Source organism: Pleurodeles waltl, chromosome 3_1 (assembly GCF_031143425.1).
Source record: "Pleurodeles waltl isolate 20211129_DDA chromosome 3_1, aPleWal1.hap1.20221129, whole genome shotgun sequence".
Classification (NCBI taxonomy): domain Eukaryota; kingdom Metazoa; phylum Chordata; class Amphibia; order Caudata; family Salamandridae; genus Pleurodeles; species Pleurodeles waltl.
Window position 1 is genome coordinate 763693621 of NC_090440.1, and position 25034 is coordinate 763718654.

The window sequence follows — 25034 nt, forward strand, 5'->3', positions numbered from 1 at the left end:
CCACCGCCAGGGAGCTTCCATCAGAGGAGGAGTCGCTGTCGCTGGTATCCCATCCTGTCCCCGTCATGGAGCTCCCCTCGCCCTCCGTCCCACAGGAGCCTTCGCCCTCCATGGATTCACACTTATGGGCCATGTGGGATGCTGCTCCCTCCGTCGCCGGTGCCTCTGCTCCTCCGCCAGATGATGCTAATGCACACAAGGACAGGGTGACAAAACAAGAAGGGGGGGAAAGACAGAGGACACACATGGTCAATGCCAGCAACACCACTACCATTGGCGGACACAACACACACTGCGCTGCCCTATGCACTAGGCCTTGCCCAACCACTCACTATGGTAGTCACCAGCCCATGGGGTACAATGCCTAACGCCAGCACATGCACACCTGACACCCACAGGATCCTGCACACTAGTAGCTGCCCAATTGTACCACTGGGGTAGGGGTGCTTCTGAGCCTGCAAACAAGGGACATATCCTAGCATGACCGCCCTGGCCTAGGGGCACCCACAGCCCACACCCTGCACACAGCTAGTTCCTAAACCGCACAGAGTCAGCTTTATGACACTGTACTCACCCCCTTGTGGCTGCTGTGATGCCCTCAAGCGCCCATCCAACTCCGGATAGGCCACCGCCAGGATGCAGAACATCAGGGGGGTCATGGTGCGACGGGCATGCCTTTCACGTTGGGAGGCTAGCCCCAGCTGGGTCTCCGCTGTCTTCTTGCTCCAGCGGCGCAGGACCTCCCATCTTTGCAGCAGTGGGTGCTCCATCTGTGATAGACCCCCAGGGTCTCCACTTCCTTGGCAACGGCACGCCAAATACCCTTCTTCTGGTTGGCGCTGACCTAGAGGGAAGGTACAGGAGGATAGGAAATTACTCGCCCTTCCGGACCGTCATACTCATTGCCCACCAGTTCCCACCCATGCCCTGACGCACATCCACTGACCATTCACACATGCAGCACTCAGCCCACCTCCCCAACATGTGCCTTACATCCACACTACTCCAAACAGCCATTGCTAACGCATCATGCTCACAGCGTACTCACCTGTTTGTCTGTAGGACTGTAGAGTAGCGTGTACTGGGGGAGGACCCCATCCACCATTTTGTCCAACTCCTCCACAGTGAAGGCAGGGGCCCTTTGCCCAGACACTGTAGCCATTGTCGCTTCCAGACTGAGGTCACAGCAGCAATTGCAGTATTGGTCCTCTCCTGTTGATGGTCAGGTATCAAGTGAGTGAACAGATAGAAAATGGCGGTCACGTCCGCGGTGGTGCGTACCTTCACTGCTGGCGTACATCGCCATTGGCTCCTGAAACCCATAGGGCCCAATGATAACCAATGCGGAGTTGCACGGAGGTCTTCGACTGCCCACTGCGACGCTGCACAAAGCCAGCACAGTTACCTAATTTCCCCTTTTTCCTCCTCACAAGTCAGGCAGCCGCCATTTTAGGGGTGCACATGGTATGGCACCTGACTGCGTCACAGCACATTTTGGCACTTATACAGAATCACAATTTCACACACGGATTCTCTAACATTACTTCAGACACAGTTGTGCTACCTCTGTGGTAAATGAACCTCTGCTCACCGTTCTAATCCATAGGCTACAACCCCCGGTGGCAGATGATGAGATGGCGGCATCCTCCGCTGTACAGACCCCTGGTGGACCTGTTGACAATGGAAGACAGACACATCATAATCACATACAGATTTGATCGTGCCACAGTCCAAGAACTGTGTGCCCAATTGAAGCCAGACCTGATCTCAGCTATCCACCAACCCACAGGTATGCACCCTCTAGTGCAGGTCCTGTCAGTGGTCCATTTCCTGGCAAGTGGCTCCTTCCAAACTACAGTGGCCGTGGCATCTGGGATGGCGCAGCCAATGTTTTCTAACGTGTTGAGCAGGGTGTTGTCTGCCCTGCTGAAACACATGTGCAGCTACATCGTGTTCCACCAGGTGGGTGATTTGGCCACAGTGAAAGCTGGCTTCTATGCCCTGGGACATATCCCCAACATCATTGGTGCCATTGATGGTACACATGTGGCATTTGTACCCCCTGCAGAAATGAACAAGTGTACAGAAATAGAAAAGGCTACTATTCGTTGAATATGCAAATGGTGTGTTTGGTGGACCAGTACATCTCCCATTTGAATGCCAAGAATCCTGCCTCTGTGCATGATGCCTATATCTTGAGGAATAGCAGTATCCCTTATGTGATGGGCAAACTCCAGAGTGTGGCTAATAGGTGAGCCCAAGGGCCCCACACAGTATGAGTAGGTGTCTGGGTATGGGGTAATCCCTAAGGGTTAGTGTGTGTTTAACAGGTATCCCTCGAAATTTGCAGGTGACTCTGGTTACCCCAACCTCTCATGGCTACTGACCCCAGTGAGGAATGCCAGGACAATGGCAGAGGAATGCTATAATGAGGCACATGGGCGAACTAGGTGTATTATTGAGAGGACGTTCGGCCTCTCGAAGGCCAGATTCAGGTGCCTTCATCTAACAGGTGGATCCCTGTACTACTCACCGAAGAAGGTGTGCCAGATCATCGTGGCATGCAGTATGTTGCACAACCTGGCACTGAGACGCCAGGTGCCTAATTTGCTGGATGATGAGCCTGGTGATGATCTTGTGGCAGCGGTAGAGCCTGTGGACAGTGACGAAGAGGAGCTAGAGGAAGAAGATATTGACAACAGAACGAACATCATCATGCAGTACTTCCAGTGACACACAGGTAAGAGACTGTAACTCCTCTTCACATTTCAGTATACTTTATGACATTGTACATGGCAGCCTCTTAACCTCTGTCTATGGACACTGACTGTTCCCTTTGGATTTCCTTTTTGCAGATCTGGGTACCCATACCCTTTTGCTATGTGTACTGCTGCCCAGCAACTGTCATACATTGGTATGAGTAAATGAACATTTACATTGCAATTTGTTACTAATGTTGTGATAATACATTTGAGAAAGATCAGACTGACTCCAGATTGTTTTTTGATTAAAGGGTGTTTATTTAGGTGCTAATGGGTATAGGGGTATGTGCAAGGGGCTGGGGTGATGGTGGAGGAAGGTCCATGGTAGAGTCTAGTCTCTTGGTATCACAGGTGCATTGTCCAAGGGGACATGGGAAGGGGAGCAATGGCAGTTCAAGGTGGACAGGGTAACAGAGTGGGACAGAAGGGTGACAATCAAGAGGGTCCTATTTCCTGGTGGGGGTCTTGGCAATGTTCTCTGGCTTCTGCCTGGATAGCAGGGACCGTTTGCGGGGTGGTTTTCCTTCTGCAGTGGGTGGGGTGCTGGTGGCCTGTTGGTCCTGTAGCGAGGCCTCCTGTCCACTACCGCCGGTGGAGGTGGAAGGCTGTTACTCGGTTTGGCTAGTGTCATGGGCCCTTTGTTGAGCCACTGCCTCCCTCATAGTCTTGTCCATATCAGCCAGCACCCCTGCTAAGGTGACCAGGATGGTGTTTATTTTGGTGAGGTCATCCCTGATCCCCATGTAGTGTCCCTCCTGCAGCCGCTGGGTCGCCTGAAACTTGGCCAGTACCATGCCCATGGTTTCCTGGGAATGGTGGTATGCTCCCATGATGTTGGAGAGTGCCTTGTGGAGAGTGGGTTCCCTGGGCCTGTCCTCCCCCTGTCACACAGCAGTCCTCCCAGCTTCCCTGTTGTCCTGTGCCTCTGTCCCCTGAACCGTGTGCCCACTGCCACTGCCCCAGGTCCCTGATCGTCCTGACTTAGTGGGGTTGCCTGAGGTCCCTGTAGTGGTGGACACACTGCTGATTGATGTGTCCTGGGGACTGTGGCATGGGCCCGCTGGGTGGGTGCTGTGCTGGTGTTTCCTCAGGGGGGAGGTTCTGTGGTGGTTTGGGACTGTGGCAGGGGAACTGACTTTCTAGAGGTCCCAGATGGGCCAGGCTGGTCATCCCGATCCAGGCGTGCAGAGCTGCTGTCATCACTGTGGGCCTCTTCTGTGGGGGGACTGGATATAACTGGCACTTCCTGTCCAGTGACGTTGGGTAGGGGTCCTGTTGGGATGCAAATGCATTGTTTTTGTATCTGTGTGTGACATCCTGTGCAATGGATGTGTTTCCTTGTATAAATGTGCTTGTACTGTCGCCTTGGCCTTGTGTGATTGCTGATTAGGTGGGCTGGGTGAGTCTCTCTACTGGGCATGCTGTGGTGATGGGTGTCCATACAGGTCTGTGATGGGTGTCCATGCATTGTTGTTGCATGCAGGCCTTGGTATTGGGATGGGTGGGTTGTGATAGTGGGGTATATGTGAGGTGTTGGAGTGGTGAGGGTAGGGGTAGGAGTTTGTGATGGCATGCAGGTAGGGTGGTGGGATTAGGTAGTAAAGATTTGACTTACCAGAGTCCAGTCCTCCTGCTTCTCCTGCCAGGCCCTCAGGATGTATGATCGCCAAGACTTGCTCCTCCCATATTGTTAGTTGTGGGGGAGGAGGTGGGGGTCCACCGCCAGTCCTCTGTACAGCAATCTGGTGTCTTGATACTACAGAACGTACCTTCCCCCATAGGTCGTTCCACCTCTTCCTGATGTCATCCCTTGTCCTGGGGTGCTGTACCACAGCGTTGACTCTGTCGACGATTCTCCGCCATAGCTCCATCTTCCTTGCAATGGCTATTGAGAACATTGGCTGTGACATTTCAGCAGCCAAGCCCACTGTCACTTGGAAAGAGCCAGTTGCCAGGAAATGGAGCACTGATAGGACTTGCACAAGAGGGGGGAATCCCAGTGGGATGACAGATAGCAGATTTCAGATCAGGCTCCAAATGAGCACACAGCTCTGTGACTGTGGCCCTGTCCAGTCTACAAGTTAGTACTATGGGCCTCATTATGACACTGGCGGGCGGCGGAGGCCGCCCGCCAGGATCCCGCCCTCCATTATACCGCTCCGCGGTCAGAAGACCACGGAGGGTATTATGAGTTTTTCCCTGGGCTGGCGGGCGGTTTCCAAAAGACCGCCCGCCAGCCCAGGGAAAAACTCCCTTCCCACGAGGATGCCGGCTCGTAATCGAGCCGGCGGAGTGGGAAGGTGCGACGGGTGCAGTGGCACCCGTCGCGTATTTCAGTGTCTGCAAGGCAGACACTGAAATACTTTGCGGGGCCCTCTTACGGGGGCCCCTGCCGTGCCCATGCCATTGGCATGGGCACGGCAGGGGCCCCCAGGGGCCCCGCGACCCCCCCTACCGCCATCCTGTTCATGGCGGCTTTCCCGCCATGAACAGGATGGCGGTAGGGGGGGTCAGAATCCCCTCGGAGGATTCTAAGGTCAGTGGAAAACCGGCGGGAGACCGCCGGTTTTCCCGTTCTGACCGCGGCCAAAGCGCCGCGGTCAGAATGACCAAGGGAGCACCGCTTGGCCTGTCGGCGGTGCTCCCGCCCCCGTTGGCCCTAGCGGTAGAGAACCGCCAGGGTCAGAATGAGGGCCTATGTGTCTTCCCTCCATTGTAGCCAAGTCCACAAGGGGTCTGTACATGGGTTCTTGCCTCCTCCTCCTATCCCTCTGCAGTGGTAGGTACCTCAGGGACACAAGAGTGAGAAGGAAGTGACAAAACAATGAAACCACCACTTCAGTGTACATTGACCATGTATGTTACTGGAATATATAAATGGCAATGTATGTACAATTGACAGTAATAACACAGTTTTCAATTTAAGAATGTCGACCTGCACCATAAAATGGCGACCACCTGTCCTGTAGATAGGGACAGGTGGAAGTGATGTAACTACGCCCGCGTGGAGCGTCATGGCGGAAGGCGGTCTTGCACCGGCGTGCTATTCCTCATTGGCCTACATGGGGCTCTATGGAGTGTGGTGTCCAATGAGGATCACCAGCAGCGGTGATGGTGTACATCACCGTGGACGTGATCGCCATTTTCTGACTATAACCTCACTTGATTCCTGACTTTCCACAGGACAACACCTCCACTGTGTGTGCTGCTGTGACCTGAGTCTGGAACCTGCCATGGCCCGTGTGACAGGGGAAAGGGCCACTGCCGTCACTGCAGAGGAGTTGGAACACCTGGTGGATGGGGTCCTACATCTGTATGGAGAGCTGTATGGGCCTCCAGACCAACAGGTGAGTACACAATGGGGACGATGCATGCAACAAGGTTGAATGGAGATGTGTGTGTGCTAGCAGTGTGTCATTTGAGTGGAGGGTATGGCTGGTGGTAGAGTACATGCAGGGGTCCGGGTGATGTGTGTGCCATTTGAGGGGATATGGTCTTTGTGGGCCATATGTGTGACAGGCTGGATTGTATGGTTAATGGTGTCCTCCTGTCTGTGTTTCCTCTGCAGGTCAATGCCCATCAGAAGAAGGGATTATGGAGTGCCATCGCCAAGGACGTGCGGACCCTGGGGTCTATAGCAGGTGGAGCACCCACTGTAGGAAACAGTGGGAGGACATGAGACACTGGGCCCGGAAGACTGCAGAGGCCCATCTCGAGATGGCCTACCAAACGCGGGAGGGGTGCCCGTCAGAACCTGACCCCCCGATGGCCCGCATACTGGCGGGGGCCTACCCAGAATTGGATGGGCGCTTGAGGGCAGCACAACACCCATAAGGGGGTGAGTACAGTGTGTGTAACACCCATCTTTGTTGCCTGGAATAGGATGCTGGTGGTGGGTTTCAGTAAGTGGGTGCCCCTTAATGCCAGCTCGTACATTGCTGCGTGGTCCAGTTCAGGGTAAATAGGTGAATGGCAAAATCTTGTTAGCTAACTAGGTGGCATTCCATGTCAGACAGGGCTCAGTAGGTCCCAGGAGGGGTGCAGAAGGCGGTGGTTGGCTCCCATCTTGCTGTGGTACCCAGCCAATGGAATGCCAGTGTGGTGCATAGTGCTCAATCTTGATCCTTGTGTGTGATGGTAATGTGTATGTCATCTGTGGTGTTGGTGCTGTAATTGAACCAGTGCTCCCTTTCTCTCTCCCCCATATTTTCTTCTGTCATCCTGTCCATGTGTGCACTGGCGGAGGAGCAGGGGCACTGGCAGAGGAGCAGGGGCACTGGCAACTGAGGGAGCTGCAGCCCATGGGACCCAGGAGGCAGAGTCCACAAAAGCTGAGTGGACCAGTGGGATGGAGGGCGAGGGGAGCACCATGGCAGGGACAGGAGGTGACAACCCTGACTCTGATTCCTCCTCCGATGGGCATTCCCTGGTGGTGGCTCACACCTCTAGTACCATCTCAGCAACAGGTACAGCCGCCACCCTGTACCAGCACTGCCCTCCCAGTAACCCCCCACCGAGTTGCCCGTGCCCGCTCACCCAGGAGGGTGGGCATCTCCTTCACCCCAGGCCCTGCCCCAGTGAGCCCTGCTGCCATCAGTGTGGAGGCTATTGACCTCTTGAGATCCATCTCTGTAGGGCAGTCAACAATAGTGAATGCCATCCAGGGGCTGGCATCCCAGATGCAGCAATGCTATGCCTTCCTGGAGGGCATCCATGGTCGGTTGGTGGCCCTACAGAGATTGTTTCATGCTCTGGCCTCCTCTCTGATGGCAGCCAGTATCCCTGGTCCTACCATCCCCCCTCCAACTACCACTTCCCAGTCCCAGTCTCCTCAACCCCAACCCATCCCATGCATACATACAGACAAGCATGCACACAAAACATCACACAAGAGCGGCACAGACAAACAGAGGCACCACACTTCATCCCACAGGCACTCACACAACCAAGATAGTTGCACATACAACAACATCTGCTGCCTCCTATGTCTCCCCCACCTCCTCCTCCCTCACAGTCACATCCGCATTCATACCTGCATGCACTGCATCAACAGCCACCACCACCATCACCACATCATGCAGCACACCCACCTCACTTGCAGACACCTCCACAACATACATCCACATGTCCTGTTTGTCCTCTCCCATCCTGTCTGCCCCCTCCTAAGAGACACAAATGATCACACTCAGACACCCAACAGCCATCCACCTCACACACACACACACACTGTCCATGCACCTGCACCCAAGTCCAGCAGACGTACACCTCCTCCAACCACTCCCTCTACCTCCACTCCCATCCCTCTTCCCACATGCCGCCCCAACATCCCTAAGACATTTTACTGTGCCCAACTTGACCTCTTCCCTTCCCCTCCACCTCCTCATCCTGCCCGTAAGAGCAGGGTCCCAGCGACTCAGCCCAGCACCTCAGCCAAACAGTCTGCCACTGCTCCCACCAGAAAATCAGCTGCTGGCACAAAGGAGCCCCTGAGTGTGACGGCAGCCACTCGTAGTAAGTCCACACCTCCGCCTCAGAAAGGGAGGACTAGGGTGGCGAAACTTAAGGGACAGAGAACGGGATCAGTGGAGGCACCTCCCAGACCTGGAGGCAAGGACGCAAGTCATAGGACAAAGGCCAAGTGGGCCCATCATAAGAAGGATCCCCCTCCACCACCAAAGAAAGCCAAGGATCCCCTCCACCACCAAAGAAGGCCAACAATACCCCTTCACCACCAAAATAGGCCAAGGATACCCCTCCACCACCAAAGAAAGCCAAGGAGCCCCCTCCATCAGCATAGGGTAAGGAGCCCCCAAAAGCAGAGGTGGAACCCAAAGAACCCCGCCCACCAGCTGAGTGCAAGGAGCCCCCACAACCAGCAGTGGAACCTAAGGAACCCCCTCCACCAGCTGAGGGCAAGGAGCCCCCACAACCAGCAGTGGAACCCAAAGTACCCCGTCCACCAGCTGAGCGCAAGGAGCCTCCACAACCAGCAGTGGAACCCTTGGAGCACCCACAACCAGCACTGGAACCCAAAGAACTCCCTCCACCAGCTGAGGGCATGTAGTCCACCCTCCAGAGACTGTTGGGTAAGAAGCCCCCCCCTCCCCAGAACCAGTGGGCATGTTACCCACTCCAGAGACTGTGGCCTTTCACTCCCCTCCAAAGACTTTTGGGCCAGGAGTCCCCTCCAGAACCAGTGGGCATGTTACCCACTCCAGAGACTGTGGCCTTTCATTCCCCTCCAGTGACAATTGAGCAAGGAGCCCCCTCCAGAACCAGTGGGCATGTTACTCACTCAAGCTGAGGTGTCCCCCTCCCCCCACTTCCCCCTGTGGTGCCTGCCTATTTCCAACGTGATGCCCCTGAACAGTGGAGTCCGGAAGTTGTCAGGATTCAAGTTGGGCCTTGGACTATGCCTTTTGGTCATGTGGCCCTTGGGAACTTTGGACTGGCTATTGTCCCAATCTGGACTTTAACGCCTGCATTTTCATTTCCTTTTTCTTTATGGTGGCTGTTGGCAGAAAATTACAGTGTTCGAATTGTAGTCCTTGCATTATTTGCTCATGGGTCCTGTTTTACTCTACAGCTGGTTCTGTGTATGGTGTCTGGTGAATAGTGTGTGTTGTGAGTGTGTGTCACTCTAATTTTTCTCCCTCTCTCCTTTGTGTGCTAGGCAGCTGTACTCACTGTTGCCGTCTTCGTCGGCGTTGGTGCTCCAGGATGACTATGGCATGGTAGAGCATTGGGAAGATTGGAGTTCCGGTTCCATGGTGGCAGTGGAATCCTCTGCGTCCCTGATGGTGAGTCTTTCTTTTTTTGTGAAGTGTTTCTGCTAGGCTTTTGATGCCGTTGGTACTGCCCCAGAAATCCTGGTGGTTTGCTATGTAATAATATGGTGGGAGGTACCTTGACTTCCACTGTGGTCAGTGGTGTTAACGCCCTGGCGGTTGGTGTGGTACATTGGCTGTCTATGGTAAGTATCACCGCCATGGTCATAATTTGGCAGTAATTACCACCATGCTGTTGGGGTATTACTGCCACTTTAACAGTCACCGCCAATGTCATAATGACCACCTATATGTTGCAGTAGTGAAGCACAATACTAATGAGTATTATGGGGGTGATTCTACCGCCGCCCGCCTCGCGGGAACCGCCATATGGCCATTCAGGCTTTCCCGCTGGGCTGGCGGGCGACCGCCAGAAGGCCGCCCGCCAGCCCAGCGGGAAACCCCTCCCCACGAGGAAGCCGGCTCCGAATGGAGCCGGCGGAGTGGGTATGTGCGACGGGTGCAGTGGCACCCGTCGCGTATTTCAGTGTCTGCATAGCAGACACTGAAATACAAAGTGGGGCCCTCTTACGGGGGCCCCTGCAGTGCCCATGCCATTGGCATGGGCACTGCAGGGGCCCCCAGGGGCCCCACGGCACCCCCTACCGCCATCCTGTTCACAGGATGGCGGTAGGGGGGGTCAGAATCCCCATGGCGGCGGAGCGCGCTCCGCCGCCATGGAGGATTCACAAGGGCAGCGGAAAACCGGCGGGAGACCGCCGGTTTTCCGCATCTGACCGCGGCCGAACCGCCGCGGTCAGAATGCCCAGCGGGGCACCGCCAGCCTGTCGGCGGTGCTCCCGCCGACCCTGGCCCCGGCGGTCTCTGACCGCCGGGGTCAGAATGACCCCCTATGTTACAGCTAATGATTATGTAATGGAGAATCATTCATATTGCAGATTTGATTTCTGACTCAATTGAAGAAGCCCTAGCAATGAGAGCATGTATTCCAATTCAGGTTATTCATGTAATATTATATAGATTATATATTTCAGTTCTAAGAAGCCTTAGATTATTCATTAACCACAAGAAGTGGGTAATATAAGGTTTATCAGAAGTCATAGTAGAAATAGTGAACTGCAATCATTGACCAAATAATAGAGGAATTATTACTTGTTGTAGATATCAGATGTCAATACCTCTACAGTGCAGATTGATATTACGAGCAGGTTAGGTGAGGATATTGTCTGTCTCCCTCTCTCTTGTCCCATTCAACTTTCAACAGATCTACTGCAGGACCATATAGGTATCTTCTGCATGGTTGTCAGTGGGTTCAGGGAAGTGTGGATACAAGCACTGCTTCAGTTGGATCTGAATTACTAGGTTAGTGCAACTATAGCAGCATTCTTAACAGCATAAGAGCATTCTTTAGGGAAACCTATGAGATAACTGTCACTCGCAGAGGTAATGCTGGGGAATTGCACAATATGACCTCCAGGGCCCCAGCCCTACATGGAACATCACAATAGGGGTGACATTTATCCTACAAAGCAAGTGACACATATATACTCAGGCCAGGAGAAACCAGCAGCACCCTGGGATGGGTACACTCACAAGGACATCATTCTGTCCCAATAACCAAAGGTGCCAATAGGCCAAGGAACTAACTAATGCTGCGCTGAACAGAAATTGCGTATAACTTCCTTGAGAGGCTCAGTGAAGTACTGCCCATGTCCCAGACCATAGTTGTTGGACCTGGCCCTTTTTGCAGGGTCATCCCCAAGCTTTCTGCCTCCTTCATCCTATTTTTTCTGACCTGTTTTTGTTGGCTTTAAAACTCTGGGCACTTTACCACTGCTAATCAGTGCTAGCTAAAGTGCAAATACTCTCTGTCCAAATTGTATTGGTGATTGGTTTATCCCTGATTGGCATATTTGATTTACCATAAAGTCCCAGAGGTGCCCAGGTCATGTAAATCAAATGCTACTTCTGGGCTTGCAGCACTGATTGTGCCACCCACATGAGTAGCCCTGTAACCTGTCTCAGACATGCCACTGCAGTGTCTGTGTGTGCAGTTTTATACTGTCAAGTCGACCTGGCAAGTGTACCCACTTATCAGGTCCAAACATTCCCTTTTACTACAAGTAAGTCACTGCTAAGGTAGGCCCTAGGTAGCTCCATGGGCAGGGTGCAGTGTATGTTAAGAGGTAGGACAGGTACCGATGTGCTCTACATGTCCTGATCGTGAAAGACTGCTGAATTCGGTTTTCACTATTGCAAGGCCTATCTCTCCCATAGGTTAACATGGGGATTGTCTTTAAATATCTTTTAAGTGCAGTTTCCCATTTGGATCAGATAGTGAATTGAAGTTTGGGGTCTCTGAACTCAAAATTAAAAAATACACCTTTTGGAAGGTTGTTTTTTAGATTCTTGCTTAACCATTCTGTGCCTCTCCCTTGCTGTGGATTCCATGTCTGGGTCAGACTGACACTTGGGCTGTTTGTGAATTCCCTCTAGACAGTGACACAAAGGGAGCTGAGGTGTGTCTTGCATATCCTGATGAGTCAACCTGAGCTAGAGTGGGAGGAAGGAGCTGTCACCAGCATCTCAAAGGGCTGTGCCTGTCCTCACACAATGCAGTCTCCAACCCTCTGGTGTATGTCAGGGGCCATGCCTGGGCAAGGCAGCGTCTTGTGAACAACAGAGACTTTCCTTTGAATTTGCCTACTTCAAAGGCAGAAATGAGTATAGGTAGTAGACCCCAAACCCCAGCTTTTTAGATTACTTCTGTTTCAAGAGGATCCTCTGCCAAGGAGAAGAGCTTGATGCTTGAGAAGGACCTGCCACTCTGCGTGTTGCTTTGCTGTGCTTGAAGATTCAACGCCGACCCTTCACACAGCATGTCAGAAATTTCCACCCATGGACCCTGGGCATCAAAATCTTCAACATCACCACACAGACCCGAGGCTGCTTGTCCGGAAACTGACGCATCCCTTCCCTGTGAGGAAAGAATCGATGCATCCCTTGCCCAGCGGAGAAAGAATCGATGCACAGCCTCACTCCTGTGTAAGGAATTGATGCATCGCTTGCTTTTCCGATGCACACTCGCCATTGATTTTAATGGATTAAGACTCTTTTTACTTTTAAAGTTTATGGCCATCATTACGACCCTGGTGGTGGGTGATAAAGTGGTGGTGATACCATCAACAGACTAGTGGTAACTACAGCCAAATTATGACCATGGTGGTGATAACTCCCACAGGCAGCCAATGTACCACACCAACCGCCACAGCGGAAACAACAGCCACCTCGGCAGTAGCCGCCAACAGCCAGTCCGGAGACAAAGTACCGCCCACCATATTAAGACACAGGAAATCTCCCCCTTTTCCGGGGTGGTACCAATGTCAACAAACCCCTGGTGGAAACAGAGCTCAGAAGTGAAAGGACTCACCATTGGAGACACAGGGAAGAACCATGCCACCATGGAACCCGAACTGCATGTTTTCCCAATGATCTTCTATGTTATGCCACACCTGGAACACCAACACCGACGAAGATGATGACGATGAGAACAGCCGCCTAGCACACAAGGGAGGGTGGGAGGAAAACAACAGTGACAAACACACGCACCACACACACCCGACACACACATACCACACACACAATTAGCTGCACACGAAAATCAATTCATCCCAGAAAAACGGGAAAATAATGCAAAGAAAACAGTAATTGACGAAAGTGATTGTTATCAGATCAACTTCAAAATTAATAATTCGATTTGTCAATGAAACAGATATGTATACATGTACACAAAGGGACACTGCCCAATCCAATGTTCAAAGGGCCCACATGGCCACAGGGCACAGTCTAAGGCCCAACTCGAGTCCTGACCACATCCGGATAGTACACTGCAGGGGCATCAGTTTGAAAATAGGCAAGCACCTCAGGTGGAGGGGGCACCTCAGCCGGAGGGGGGCAACATGCCCATTGTTTTGTCCTGGGGAGTGCAAGGCTACAGTCTCTGGAGTGGTGTTCTTTCCCACTGGTTCTGGAGGGGAACAAAATGCCCATTGCTTTGTCCTGGGGAGTGAAAGGCCACAGTCACTGGAGTGGGTGTCTTTCCCACTGGTTCTGGAGGGGGCAAAATGCCCATTGCTTTGTCCTGGGGAGTGCAAGGCCACAGTCTCTGAAGTGGGTGTCTTTCCCACTGGTTCTGGAGGGGTCAACATGCACAGTAGCCCCTGGAGGGTAGACTACAAGGCGTCTGCCAGCTGTGATGGCTTCACTGTGGTGGTGGTAGGAAGATGGCTCCTGGGCAGTCCCTGCACTCATTGATGGCTGCATGGTGGTGTTTGTTGGAGAAGGCTCCTGGGCAGCCCCTGCACTCACTGATGGCTGCATGGCGGTTGTTGCAGGAGGAGGCTCTTGGGCAACCCCTGCACTCACTGATGGCTGCACATCCACAGCTGGAAGTGGGGGTCCCGTGACAGCTGGTGGTGGTGTTTGCCTGACAGTTTCCGCTGGCGTAGAGTGCCTTGCCTACTCCTTTTCATGGGTGGGGGATCCCTTACCCTTCCTGGCAGGGGTGGATGGGCTCTTCCTCTCTCTTCATGGTGGTGCAGGCTCCTTCCCCTTTTTCACAGCTGGTGCAGGCTCCTTCCCCTTCCTCACAGCTGGTGCTGGCTCCTTCCCCTTCCTAACAGCTGGTGCAGGCCCCTTCCTCACAGCTGGTGCGGGACTCTTCCCTTTCATCCCTGGTGGTGCTGGCTCCTTCACCTTCAGTGTCGTAGGTCTGGTATCCTTACCAGCATGAGTAGGTGGTGCTACCACTGTCCCCATGGACTGTTTGGCTGAGGTGCTGGGCTGTGTCCTTGGAACCCTGCCCATACGTGGATGGAGGGGAGGGGTAGGAAAGAGGTCAAGTTGGGCAAGAAAAAACTCTTTAGGGATGTTGGGGCGGGAGGAGGGAGGAGTAATGGGAGTGGAAGATGAGGGAGTGGTTGTTGGAGGTGTATGTCTGCTGGATTTGGGTGCAGGTTCGTGGGCTGTATGCTGATGTGAGGTGGATGGCTGTTGGGTGTCTGAGTGTTTGCGTTTATGTCCTTTGGGGGGGGGGGGAAGACATGGTGGGAGAGGACACAGGGGAAGCATGCATTGATGTTGTGGAGGTGTCTGCCAGTGTGGTGTGTATTGTGTTTGGTGTGGTGATGCTCATAGTGGATGTAGATGTTGTGCATGCAGGTGTGAGTGTGGACTTAACTAGGAGGGAGGTGGAGGAGGAGTAGGAGGGGAGACAGTGGAGGCTGTGGATTTTGTCATGTCTGCAACAGTATGGTGTTTGTGTGAGTGCCTGTGGGATGAAGTGTGGTGCTTGTGTAGAAGAATTAATCATGATGGAGGGTAAACATTGTTTATGATTCAGTTAGGTTGCTGCTTGACTATGAAAATATTTGTGCATGATGCAACAATTTTGAACTAAAAGGACAACTTAGTTTGGAGTCAGCTGAGATCTTTTAAAATCATAGAAATGTGTTCTCTCAGTCACTGTGGGGCACTATGTCTTAATTAACCACATGTTTGTGCAGTTAGGCACTCTCTGAGGCTATGCACCTGTACTATACAACCACCAATAAGCTTCTTAGCAGCTTCATCCATCAACGTCATTGACAGTCTCATTGCCTAAAACCCCTTTTTTGCATGGGTGACCACCACTTCAGCTACAGCAGAAAGACCTTTCAGAGAATGGACCTTCTATAGAAGTACTCCTTATGTGTAGGTAAAGGGGCTGCATTGAGTCTGCTGCCATTACAAGTAGTGGATAGAGATTACATGGCAATAGGACCCTCGTGAGTTACAAAAGCAATGCAAAACACCAGCTCCTGGTCTCAGCCCCCTATAGCAGTGACTCTTAATCTAGGCCTGATAGAGCAATGCGGCAGTAAGTATGTTCTGGAACCTAAAACTGCAGATTCTCTACATTAACAATTTAAACAATTGTAGGAAGAATAGAGATAGCTCATAGGAGTGCCTTTACTGGATTAGTGGTGAACAGGTCAGCACTATATACATAATCATTGCGCCTAGGGTTCGATTATTTTTCCCCGTCTCCCAGTTCTCCGTCACATATTGCCATAGTTAATGTTCAATTGTTCTCCGCGTGAAAGCTCATTGCCACAGAAATCGGGGACATCGGTGTTTTTCCCCAGGTTTCTTGCTGTGACATTTAGTCTACACATTTGCATGGGCAGTAAAGAAGTGACAGGATGAGATCATTGGAAAGAACCATATCTTCAGGGAGCATTACAATGCAATTAGCCCTTAGATTCAGGCAATTGGAATGATATTAGTTTCCTCCATGTAATAAGGTTCATTGATCCCCCGCTCACTTTACATTCTGTTGAACTAACCCTGAACAGTCTGGGGCTATAATGTTTGAAGTAAGTGTCCTTTATTAAATATTTTTCAGTTTACTGCATAGTAATTGCTTGCATTAAACCCAAAATATTTTACAGACAAGTTTGGCTATTTTGTGCATGGCTGAAATATTAATGCTTTGTTTGTAGCTCCTTTTTCCAACTGGAAAATGAATTGTGTTACCTATTGTGTTTATCCTGATGATGTTTAAAAATAAATCACAGTATTTTCCTTAGGGCTACCTCCGCGCTCTTTGCCTCAATGTATGTTCACTATCCTTAAAGACACAAACAATATTTTCTAATTTCCTGCCTACCTTCGCCCCCTGCTCACATTACTCATATCGCAGTTCTCCCGCCTAGGTTATTAAAACTCCTCTAGCTGAAGTGCACTCTTTCCACCCTGAAACCCATTTCCCGTCCTGTCCATTTGAAGTTCCAGTTCAGCCTTACATTCATTACACAGATAACTTCTTAACTTAGAATGATTGATTACTGTACTACCGTGCGTGGCGTCCTCCAGCATTGGCCGAGCCCAACTCATCCTGTGTTCTACAAATACACCATTACATTTATTTACAACGTCTTTCTGTTCATTCATGTGCTGGTTGCATCTTTCTCACCATAGTCCAGTGATTCCCAACCTTTTGACTCCTGAGGACCCCCACGAAATCACTACTGGAAGCCAGGGACACCCCAAGTAACTTGTGCGATTTAAATTTCAAACGTTAAAACAGTAATTTTCAAAAAATACACAAACAGGTAGATACCAAACAAATACACAACTTACTAAAGATATATTTATTTTATATTGAAAAAATATGCAAACATTGAAAATATTTTAAAGGGAAGGCTGGTGCTGCATCTCAGCCGCTCATTTTTTAATTGTTTTTTTAGGAAAGCCTAATCCTGAGGTCAGATCCTACATTTCCCAAGCAATTTCTGTTTTTAGTTTTAGGGAACTAAGATCTGAGAAAGCTTTTTCATATAAATATGTGGTGGGGAAGGAAGTAAAACCATAAGGGCCTCTCATCTCTTCTTAGCCCAGTGGTCTCCAAACTTTTTAATGCCGCGCCCCCAAGGGAAATTATTGGGCTCCCCCTCAGAATTGTTCACAATTATTTTATAAAGATGGCAATGTTTAAATATGTCGAGACATATTTAAACATTGCAGTGAAGTACTTTTACCTTTTTAGAAATGCAAAAATATGCTTCTGCTTAAACCAAAGGCCTATTATTTATATAATGCTTTTTTTGGCTAGAGTCTGCCGCCCCCCGTGGAATCACTTGATTCCCCCCTAGGGGGCCCCACCCCCCAGTTTGAAGACCTCTGCCTTAGCCTCTGTGTCACATGTAATATATTTGTTTTATAGCAACTCTCATACCAGTTTAGGGTGTCAGAGCACTTGACAGGGGATTACAAGGTGTAGGGTTCACATGTCATCCACTCTGGTAGGCATTTTGTAAGTGTTTGGTCTGCAGAAGCACAAGCTCAGGATTGAGAACATAACACAGTGGTTAGTGTTGACTTTAATAATAACAATGGGGGTCATTACGACCCTGGTGGCCTGTGGTACACTGGCGGTAACACCGCCAACAGGCTGGCGGTGTTCCGCCAGTGTATTATGACCATGGCGCATTAGCACAGCCATACCGCCGGCCCCTCCAGTAGACCGCCAGCTTCTGCCAGGCGGTCATAATTATGAGTCGCCTTCCGCCAGCCTGTCCATGGCGGTACACACCGCCATGGAAAGACTTGTGGTTACGGGGGACTCAGGGTGCCCCTGAGGGCCCCTGCACTGCCCATGCACTTTGCTTGGGCAGTGCAGGGGCCCCCAGGCACAGCCCCATCGCGCATTTCACTGCCCGAATATCGGGCATTGAAATGCGCGACGGGTGCTGCTGCACCTGCTGCACATCAACATTGCCGCTGGCTCTATTATGAGCCGGCGGCAATGTTGATGTGACTTTTCCACTGGGCTAGCGGACGGAAATGCTGTTTCCATCCACTGGCCCAGCGGAAATGTCAAAATAGGGAGCCACCAATACCGCCAGCACTGGCGGTATAGTGGTGCCCGTGGCTTTGGCAGTCTTTTTGAAAGACCGCCAAAGTCGTAATGAGGGCCAATGTATTTCTGTACTAACAAACCTTTTTTAGCAGCATAAGCATAAGAAAGACTGGGGAAATAACATAACTTTCTAATTTGTGCCATGCAGTTTGCATGCAGCTCTTTGATGTCAGTTCATAGCTCACTGTGCTAGATTATAATTGTAATTTATAAACTGCACAGTAACAAAAGAATCTCTGAAAAGCTGTAACCCACTGTGCTATACACACAAAATAATGTTCTTTGCATGGTACACGTTCTTTGCAGCAGGCATATCAACTATCTGTGCTACCTTAGATGAGTCAAAACATCCACTAGACAAACTCCAATCTCTCTCTAACAGATACATTAATCACCAGAGTTATCTTGGCACTTTTATTTTTGCCAAAATGCTGCTGGATGTACAAGGAACTTTGCAATGCTTTTAAAACTGCTACACAAAGGAAATAATAAATATAAAAACATGTACATGTTTCTTTCCAGAGGACCCAACTGAAGATGTGCCTTCATGCTGGCCCAGACCTGGGAACCCCCGGGAATGTGTCACGGGCCCCTGGGGGTCCATGGACCATAGGTTGGAGGTTGGGAACTGCTTCCCTAGTCTAAATAACTCCATGTGCTGAAAGTCTACCCTGTGGTTTCTCTATATGATACCCCTAGATCTGTGCTCCCTAATCCCAAACCCTGCTGTCAATCTCTGTATCTCTGAGCCACGCACCTTCTTCATTATGTAATTCTGTATTCCCCCTGACATCAGAACTGTCCAATTCAATAACTCACTCTGTTTATGGGGCACCTTTTTAAAACCAAACATTTGGAAGTTTCTCATTCTGGTTGAGTTCTTAAAATGATTCCTTCAGTTGCACCCCTAAGGGTATGGAAGGCAGGATTTCAATATAAACTTCATGTATTTTCCATCTAGTTTAGATGTTTTGGACTTTTGTTTTAAGGAGGGTGGACTCTTCTATGATGCCTGATTTGCATATCAGTGTGTAGAGTTGCCTTAAGTGTTGGAGTGTGCTGTTTCTTTTGCATGGTTGTGTATTAATGAGCTGCTAGCAAGGTAGTGTTTCCCCCTGCCTTTGCTAGCACCATGCCTCCCGATCCCTGTTTCCCATTAGTCCAGACACAGGGCCCTAGCTCAGTCAGTGAGAGTTGGGGGCTGTCAATTTCAAATTTCATACCTAAAAACTCAGTGGGCTGCAGGCGGAGGGGTGGGTTAACTAAGGTTTGGGATGGGCTGTTTCCATGAGGAACAGGTTAGGTATTGATTTCCATTAGGTGGACTCTGTCTAGAGTAACACTTTGGGTGAAAAAAGAGTATAGAAATCCCAGGTAAGCACCTCAGCCACCCAGTCCAGGGACACAGTAGTGTTGACAGCTACTGCAGGAGGGAGAGGATCCCAGGCAGCAACACTGACAGGGTGCCTGCACCAGGTGCATCAAGGAAGGGCAAGGAGGCACCACCAGCTGCAACCAGGAAGGGCAAGGAGGCACCACCAGCTGCGACTAGAAAGGGCAAGGAGGCAACACCAGCTGCAGGTGTGAAGGGCAAGGGGCAATCCCTGGCTGCTGACAGGAAGGGCAAGGGGCCTGCACCAGCAGGCAGGAAGGACAAGAGGCCTGGTGCTGAGACTCATTCTGAGCCTCACCACCAACCATGGTGGTTCAGCCGGGCTGGAGCCTCCCCCACCACTGGCAGCACTGCCACCAGCACCACTGCCAGCAGCAGCAGCCCCAGTGGGCAGCCGTCTGAGACTGCAAGGGCTCCCTTGTACTCACTGAGGTCGTCTTCGCCGGTGTTGGTGTTCTTAAAGCAGGAAAAGGTAGACGAGCATGGGAAATATGTGCAACTCAGGCTCCATGGCGTCGTGGTTGTTCCCTGAGTCTCCAGAGGTGAGTCCTTTGACTTCTGTGTTCTGTTTCCGCCATGCTTTTGATGTCGTTGGTACCACCCTGGAAAAGGTGGCGATTAGGCTGGTCATAATGCAGTGAGTGGTACATTGTCTTCTGCCTGGCTGGTTACCTCTGTGGTGCTTGCTGCTACCGCCATGGCGGTCGGTTTGTTAAAGTGGCTGTCTCTCTAAGCAGGTTCCACCGTCGTCATAATTCCATTTTTGTTACTGCTGGCCTGTTGGTGGTATTACCGCCGCTTTATCACCGAACGCCAGGGTTGTAATGAGGGCCTATATGTGCTTTGTGATCTGCATGGTACACATTCTTTGCAGCAGGCATATTAACCCTCTGCGCTACCGTACCATGAGTCAAAACTTTGATCCTCACCGGAGTAGTATACTTGCAGACATGGCATCCCCACAGAAAGTCAGCTCCTGGTGTGGTGGCACCGCTCACACCACCCTAGAGCCAGCTCTGACCCAAACTTTGGTGCCCCATTTGGCGACCCCGATCCGTTCAACTCAGATGTTTCACCAAAAGTGCTTCCTCCTTCATGTTTCTTAAGTCTAGATGAGGTCCCCTATATTCCACAGTAACACTTGCCTGACTGACTGCTTTTTATGACAGCACCCTTCTCCTCTTTCTTTCCCTGTCTCTTAGGGCACAGGAGGCCACCAAAATCATAAATAACTGAGAATATCGGGAGCGCCAACCTTTGCTTAATTAATAAAGGTAAAAAAACAGGGAAATCCTAAAAGTAGGCAATTCTTAACGTACTGGGGTTATAGCCGCAGCCAGGTTTTGGAGGTGGTTCTTAACACACAAACTCAAGGAAATATTTACCTGATAAAACAGGTTTTTCTTAATTGTAAACACTGTACATTCAACAGGGTCTTGTGATTGGGGCTCTTGTCAAATGCTAAATTCACTATTAAAATATTTTTCTTGCTGGAGCTAACAAAATAATTTACTCATAAACTCAAGTGGAGGGATAAAACTACTCAAGAAGAACCAAAATGTTAACACACTTTAATCCATCGACTTTTATAAGGACAGACTCGAAAGTAAAAGGACTAGCCTTGCTTATTTAGTACTGTACAGCGAAAGGCAGATGATTGCCTATAAATTCTGCAATAGTTTCAGAGACAAAGGCCTATTATTTTGGAAGAAGCTCTTTTCATACCTACAGTTGAAATAGAAATTCTTAACATTTAGTAATTGGCTACCACACCATTTCTCCTTTCAAACCAGAGCATACTTGCGCTGTTTATACACCAATGACGGGGGAATAACATGTGTTGTTTGTGCATTATTCTCCATTCCGAGGATCCCAACTCATAATTGGTGACACACTGTGCACATGCTAGCGTGCATACACCCCTCTGCTGCAATTAATCAGGTGCACAGTTATTCCTAATATTTACAGACCTATTGTGATGGGGATTTACGGCCGTGATAATGCTGTTGTAGGTAAAGCTGTTTTGTGTGCAATTTTCTTCTTCCAACCAAAACGGGATTACAATTCACAGCAATTTCGTGCTATTTCTGCTGCTTGGGATATTGCAGACACTATTGGTGTGTTATTCCCCATTCCGAGGCGCACAGCTCGTAATCTGGAGTAAATTGTACATCTGCTAATTCGCACACCATGCACTAACGCAAACGGTGCGAATCGCAGAAATTGGCCGTTTGCGAATGCAAAAATGTGGTCTGCGATGCATGAAAGGCATTCACAGGTCAAAAACAAGGAATCGCAATATTTGCGATTTTTTGCAAAGCCACATGTTTTTGCGTGTCGCATTTTGCACCTCGCAATTTGCGACATGAAATACCGAATCGCTATTAGCATTTTGCAAATTGCGAGTCCGAATAGCGACTCGCAAATACAGAATCGGTATTTCACGTCGGAAATTGCGAGTTACAAAATGCGACACGCAAAACCATGTTGGAATTCGATGCATCAAAAATTCGCAAAATGCGGATTTTTGCAGAATGGCCTTTTGCACATGCAAATTACCACAGATTGAAACCAGGTGGTAACCAGATGCAACCTAAATAAAGAGGCCCAGAATGCCTCAGACTCTTTTCCACAATGGCTGCACTCTATGTCATGGCGAGGAGAATGAGGATCTTGGCAGGTTTGAGGAGAGGGAGGAGGAGACAGGAGCGCATTTTCAGGGTGTGCATTACCCTTTTTGACCAGACTGAGGAGGAAATATTTGAGAAGTACAGGTTGAGCTCAGCCATGATACTTGACCTGATAGCTGAGCTGCAACCCATACTGCAGCGCACAACACACAGGACTAATAGCATACCCACCCTTGTGCACGTATTATGCTCCATGCACCTACTTGCCTCAGGGACCAACAAGAGGTCATAGCAGCAGCTGGAGGGGTATCACAGAGTACCCTCTCTAGATTTTTCAATGCATTTCTAAACGCCATGCTGAGCAGGATATACCAGTACATCAGATTCCCCAACACCCCACAGGAATTACAGCAGACAAAAATAGATTTCTACCAGATAGCACAGTTCCCCCACGTCCTAGGTGCCATAGATGGGACACATGTTGCAATCTGTCCACCATCGGCCACAGAGTATGTGTACCACAATCGTAAATACCAACATTCCATGAATATACAGGTAATATGCAATGCCTCCTATATTATAACTGATCTCGTGGACAGGTACCCAGGGAGCACACATGATTCGTACATCTTTTGCCGCAGCAGGATTCACACAAGACTGCTAGCTGGGGAACTTGGTGAAGGATATCTACTAGGTATTTTCCCTCTTTACAATGGTGCACTGATGGCAGTGTGATGTCAGATTGCTCAGCTACTCATTATACCCTCTGTCCCTTCCAGGAGACAGTGCCTACACAGTGCGCACCTACATGAATGACGCCCTACCTAAATTCTTCAACACCAGCAAAGCGGAGATACAATTAAGCACACAGGGCAACCCATAATGTGGTGGAGCTTCCGGTGCATCCACAAAAGTGGAGGGGCACTACAGTACAACCCGGACATGACCTGTAGAATAGTGGCCACATGTGCGATCTTGCACAATATAGCTACCACCAGAGGCATACCTGTGGAAATATCAGAGCCAGACTCAGATGATGATCCCATACCACCCCTACAGCCAGCAGACAGGACCAGTGTAGCAGAGGGCAGGCAAAGGCATGCTGACATCACGCACAACCATTTCAGATGTAAGTCATGACAACACAACGTCACTGACATGTATTCTTTTAGTTAGCACCTTTATTACCTTGACTTCAGGTAACATGTGTCACTAGGACAAAGCAATACACATGTGTTATAAATGAGCCATTTACAGTGTCGCACTATTGTCTTCATAGTTTACTGTAATTCAACATGTGAATTTAGTCCCCTGGGGCCATCAGTGTCACTTTTTACGGCCACGCATTCCACTTGAGTGTGCAGTGGCCTCCCCGGCACCTCTTGTATCAGCCTTAGTGGCAGTGCTGTGCCTGGCACTGCGACGCCTGGGATCCATCATGGGCACTGCAAGGCTGCTGAGGCTAGATGACTCCTCAGTATCCCCAACTCCAAGATCACTGGGTGTAGCACTACGATTTGCCAGCATAGTATCCAGAATGTTCGTAATCTGGACCAGTCCCTGAACAACATCCCGACTGCTATGTGCTGCCTCCACCTGTGCGGCCACAGCACGCTGTGATAAGAGGGCAGTAGATATAGCTAGGCGATTCACTGATCTACAAAAGCCACTGAACATCCCCATGAATCGCCTTTCATGCCTGCGGTGGCTGACTCGCTCATGCCTGATCTCTGTACAGAATTCCTTTACTGCATTGGTCGGTTCCCTGGTGTTCTCCGCAGCTGTTAGCTGTCCCTTATGCAGCTTGCAAATGTTTGTATTTAGACACTCCAACTGCTTCTGCAGCCCCCCAATGTTGGCATTGTGTGCCTGCATCTGCCTGTGCATTGCCCTCATGTTTTTGTTTTGCAGGCGCTGCACTTTGAGCATTGATGCTTCCAGGTCACCGAAGAATGATGGGCCCTCACCTACTTCTGTGTGCTGTGGGCCTGCATCGTGAGGCCTCCTGCAGGGAGTTGAGTAACGCTGGGGCAGGGACTGCTGCCTTACGGTGGATCTGGTTTCTGGGGATGGAGTGTGGCCTTCATCCCGCATGTCATCCGAGTCCAGGCTCAAATCTGGGAGAGGTAACACCCTTGCCCTGCGTCTGATTGGCGCAATACTCAATGACTCGCTGGTGTTGGAGTCCGATGGAGGCTGTGTTTCTGCATCCCCCACAATGGCACAATCTGCTGCTGCTGGGCCATCTGCAACGACAATGTGCAGCATGTCATTTATGTATGTATCACCTAATGTTGCACAATGGTAATAAATGTACACTTACATCGTATCACTATGTAGTGGGTGTTGTGTTCTTCTGGGTGTCGCTCTACTTTATTGCATTCTATGTGCTAATTTCAGCTCTGGGTTGTGGACTACCACTCCCATAAGGCATTGTTGTGCCACATCTAAGATGTGGAATGGAGTACTTATCACAATGGTTTGTACTACTTGCTATTTCCTAAGAGGCATTTGTACATACACATATGGGGATACACATCATTATTGGACTTACCTTTACTGGTACTGGGTGTGCCGGACGTGTCTATGTCAGTAACCCCACTGACTGCTTTGGGGAGCAGTGTCGACTCCACCAGGTCTTCCATAGCGGTGGAGGGTGTCTGGGTGGCTGGTCCACCTCCTGTGCTCCTTGCCTCCTCTAGCCTGCTGGCCACCCTCTCCTTGGCACGGGAACGCAGGTCGTACCACCTCTTTCTTATCTCCTCCACTGAGCGCTGCGCAACCCCCACTGCGCAGATTTTGGTCTGGAAGTCAGCCCAGAGTTTTTGCTTCTCACTCTCTGGGACCTGGTGTGAGCTCTTCCCAAATAGCCGGTCATGGCTCCTCACCACCTCCTCAGTGAGCACCTCCAATTCTTGCTCACTGAAGTTCAGCTTCTTCTTCCTCTCTCCCTTCTCCTTCCCATTAGCAGCACTGGCCATTTTGATGTGAAGTCCTGTC

At 50.3% G+C, this 25034-nt stretch overlaps 1 protein-coding gene across 1 annotated transcript; it reads right to left on the reverse strand.

Moving 5' to 3' along the window:
- Positions 1-2529: 2529 nt before the first annotated feature.
- Positions 2530-25034, reverse strand: LOC138283540 (myb-related transcription factor, partner of profilin-like). The gene is made up of 3 exons (XM_069221479.1): positions 24589-25034; positions 24006-24280; positions 2530-2676 (listed from the first exon to the last, which is right to left on the reverse strand). The coding sequence occupies exons 1-3, from the start codon at positions 25013-25015 to the stop codon at positions 2530-2532; spliced, it is 849 nt and encodes a 282-aa protein (XP_069077580.1). The 5' UTR covers positions 25016-25034.

Bases quoted from the DNA above. Each gene is read 5' to 3' on its own strand.
- LOC138283540 (XM_069221479.1), bottom strand. From the start codon at position 25,015: ATGGCCAGTGCTGCTAATGGGAAGGAGAAGGGAGAGAGGAAGAAGAAG. The intron at 24,281-24,588 runs GTAAGTCCAATA...TTGTCGTTGCAG, and splicing joins CACACCCAGTACCAGTAAAG to ATGGCCCAGCAGCAGCAGAT. The intron at 2,677-24,005 runs GTAGGTGAGGGC...TTCTTCCTCTAG, and splicing joins CAGGCCCACAGCACACAGAA to CTCCTCTTCGTCACTGTCCA.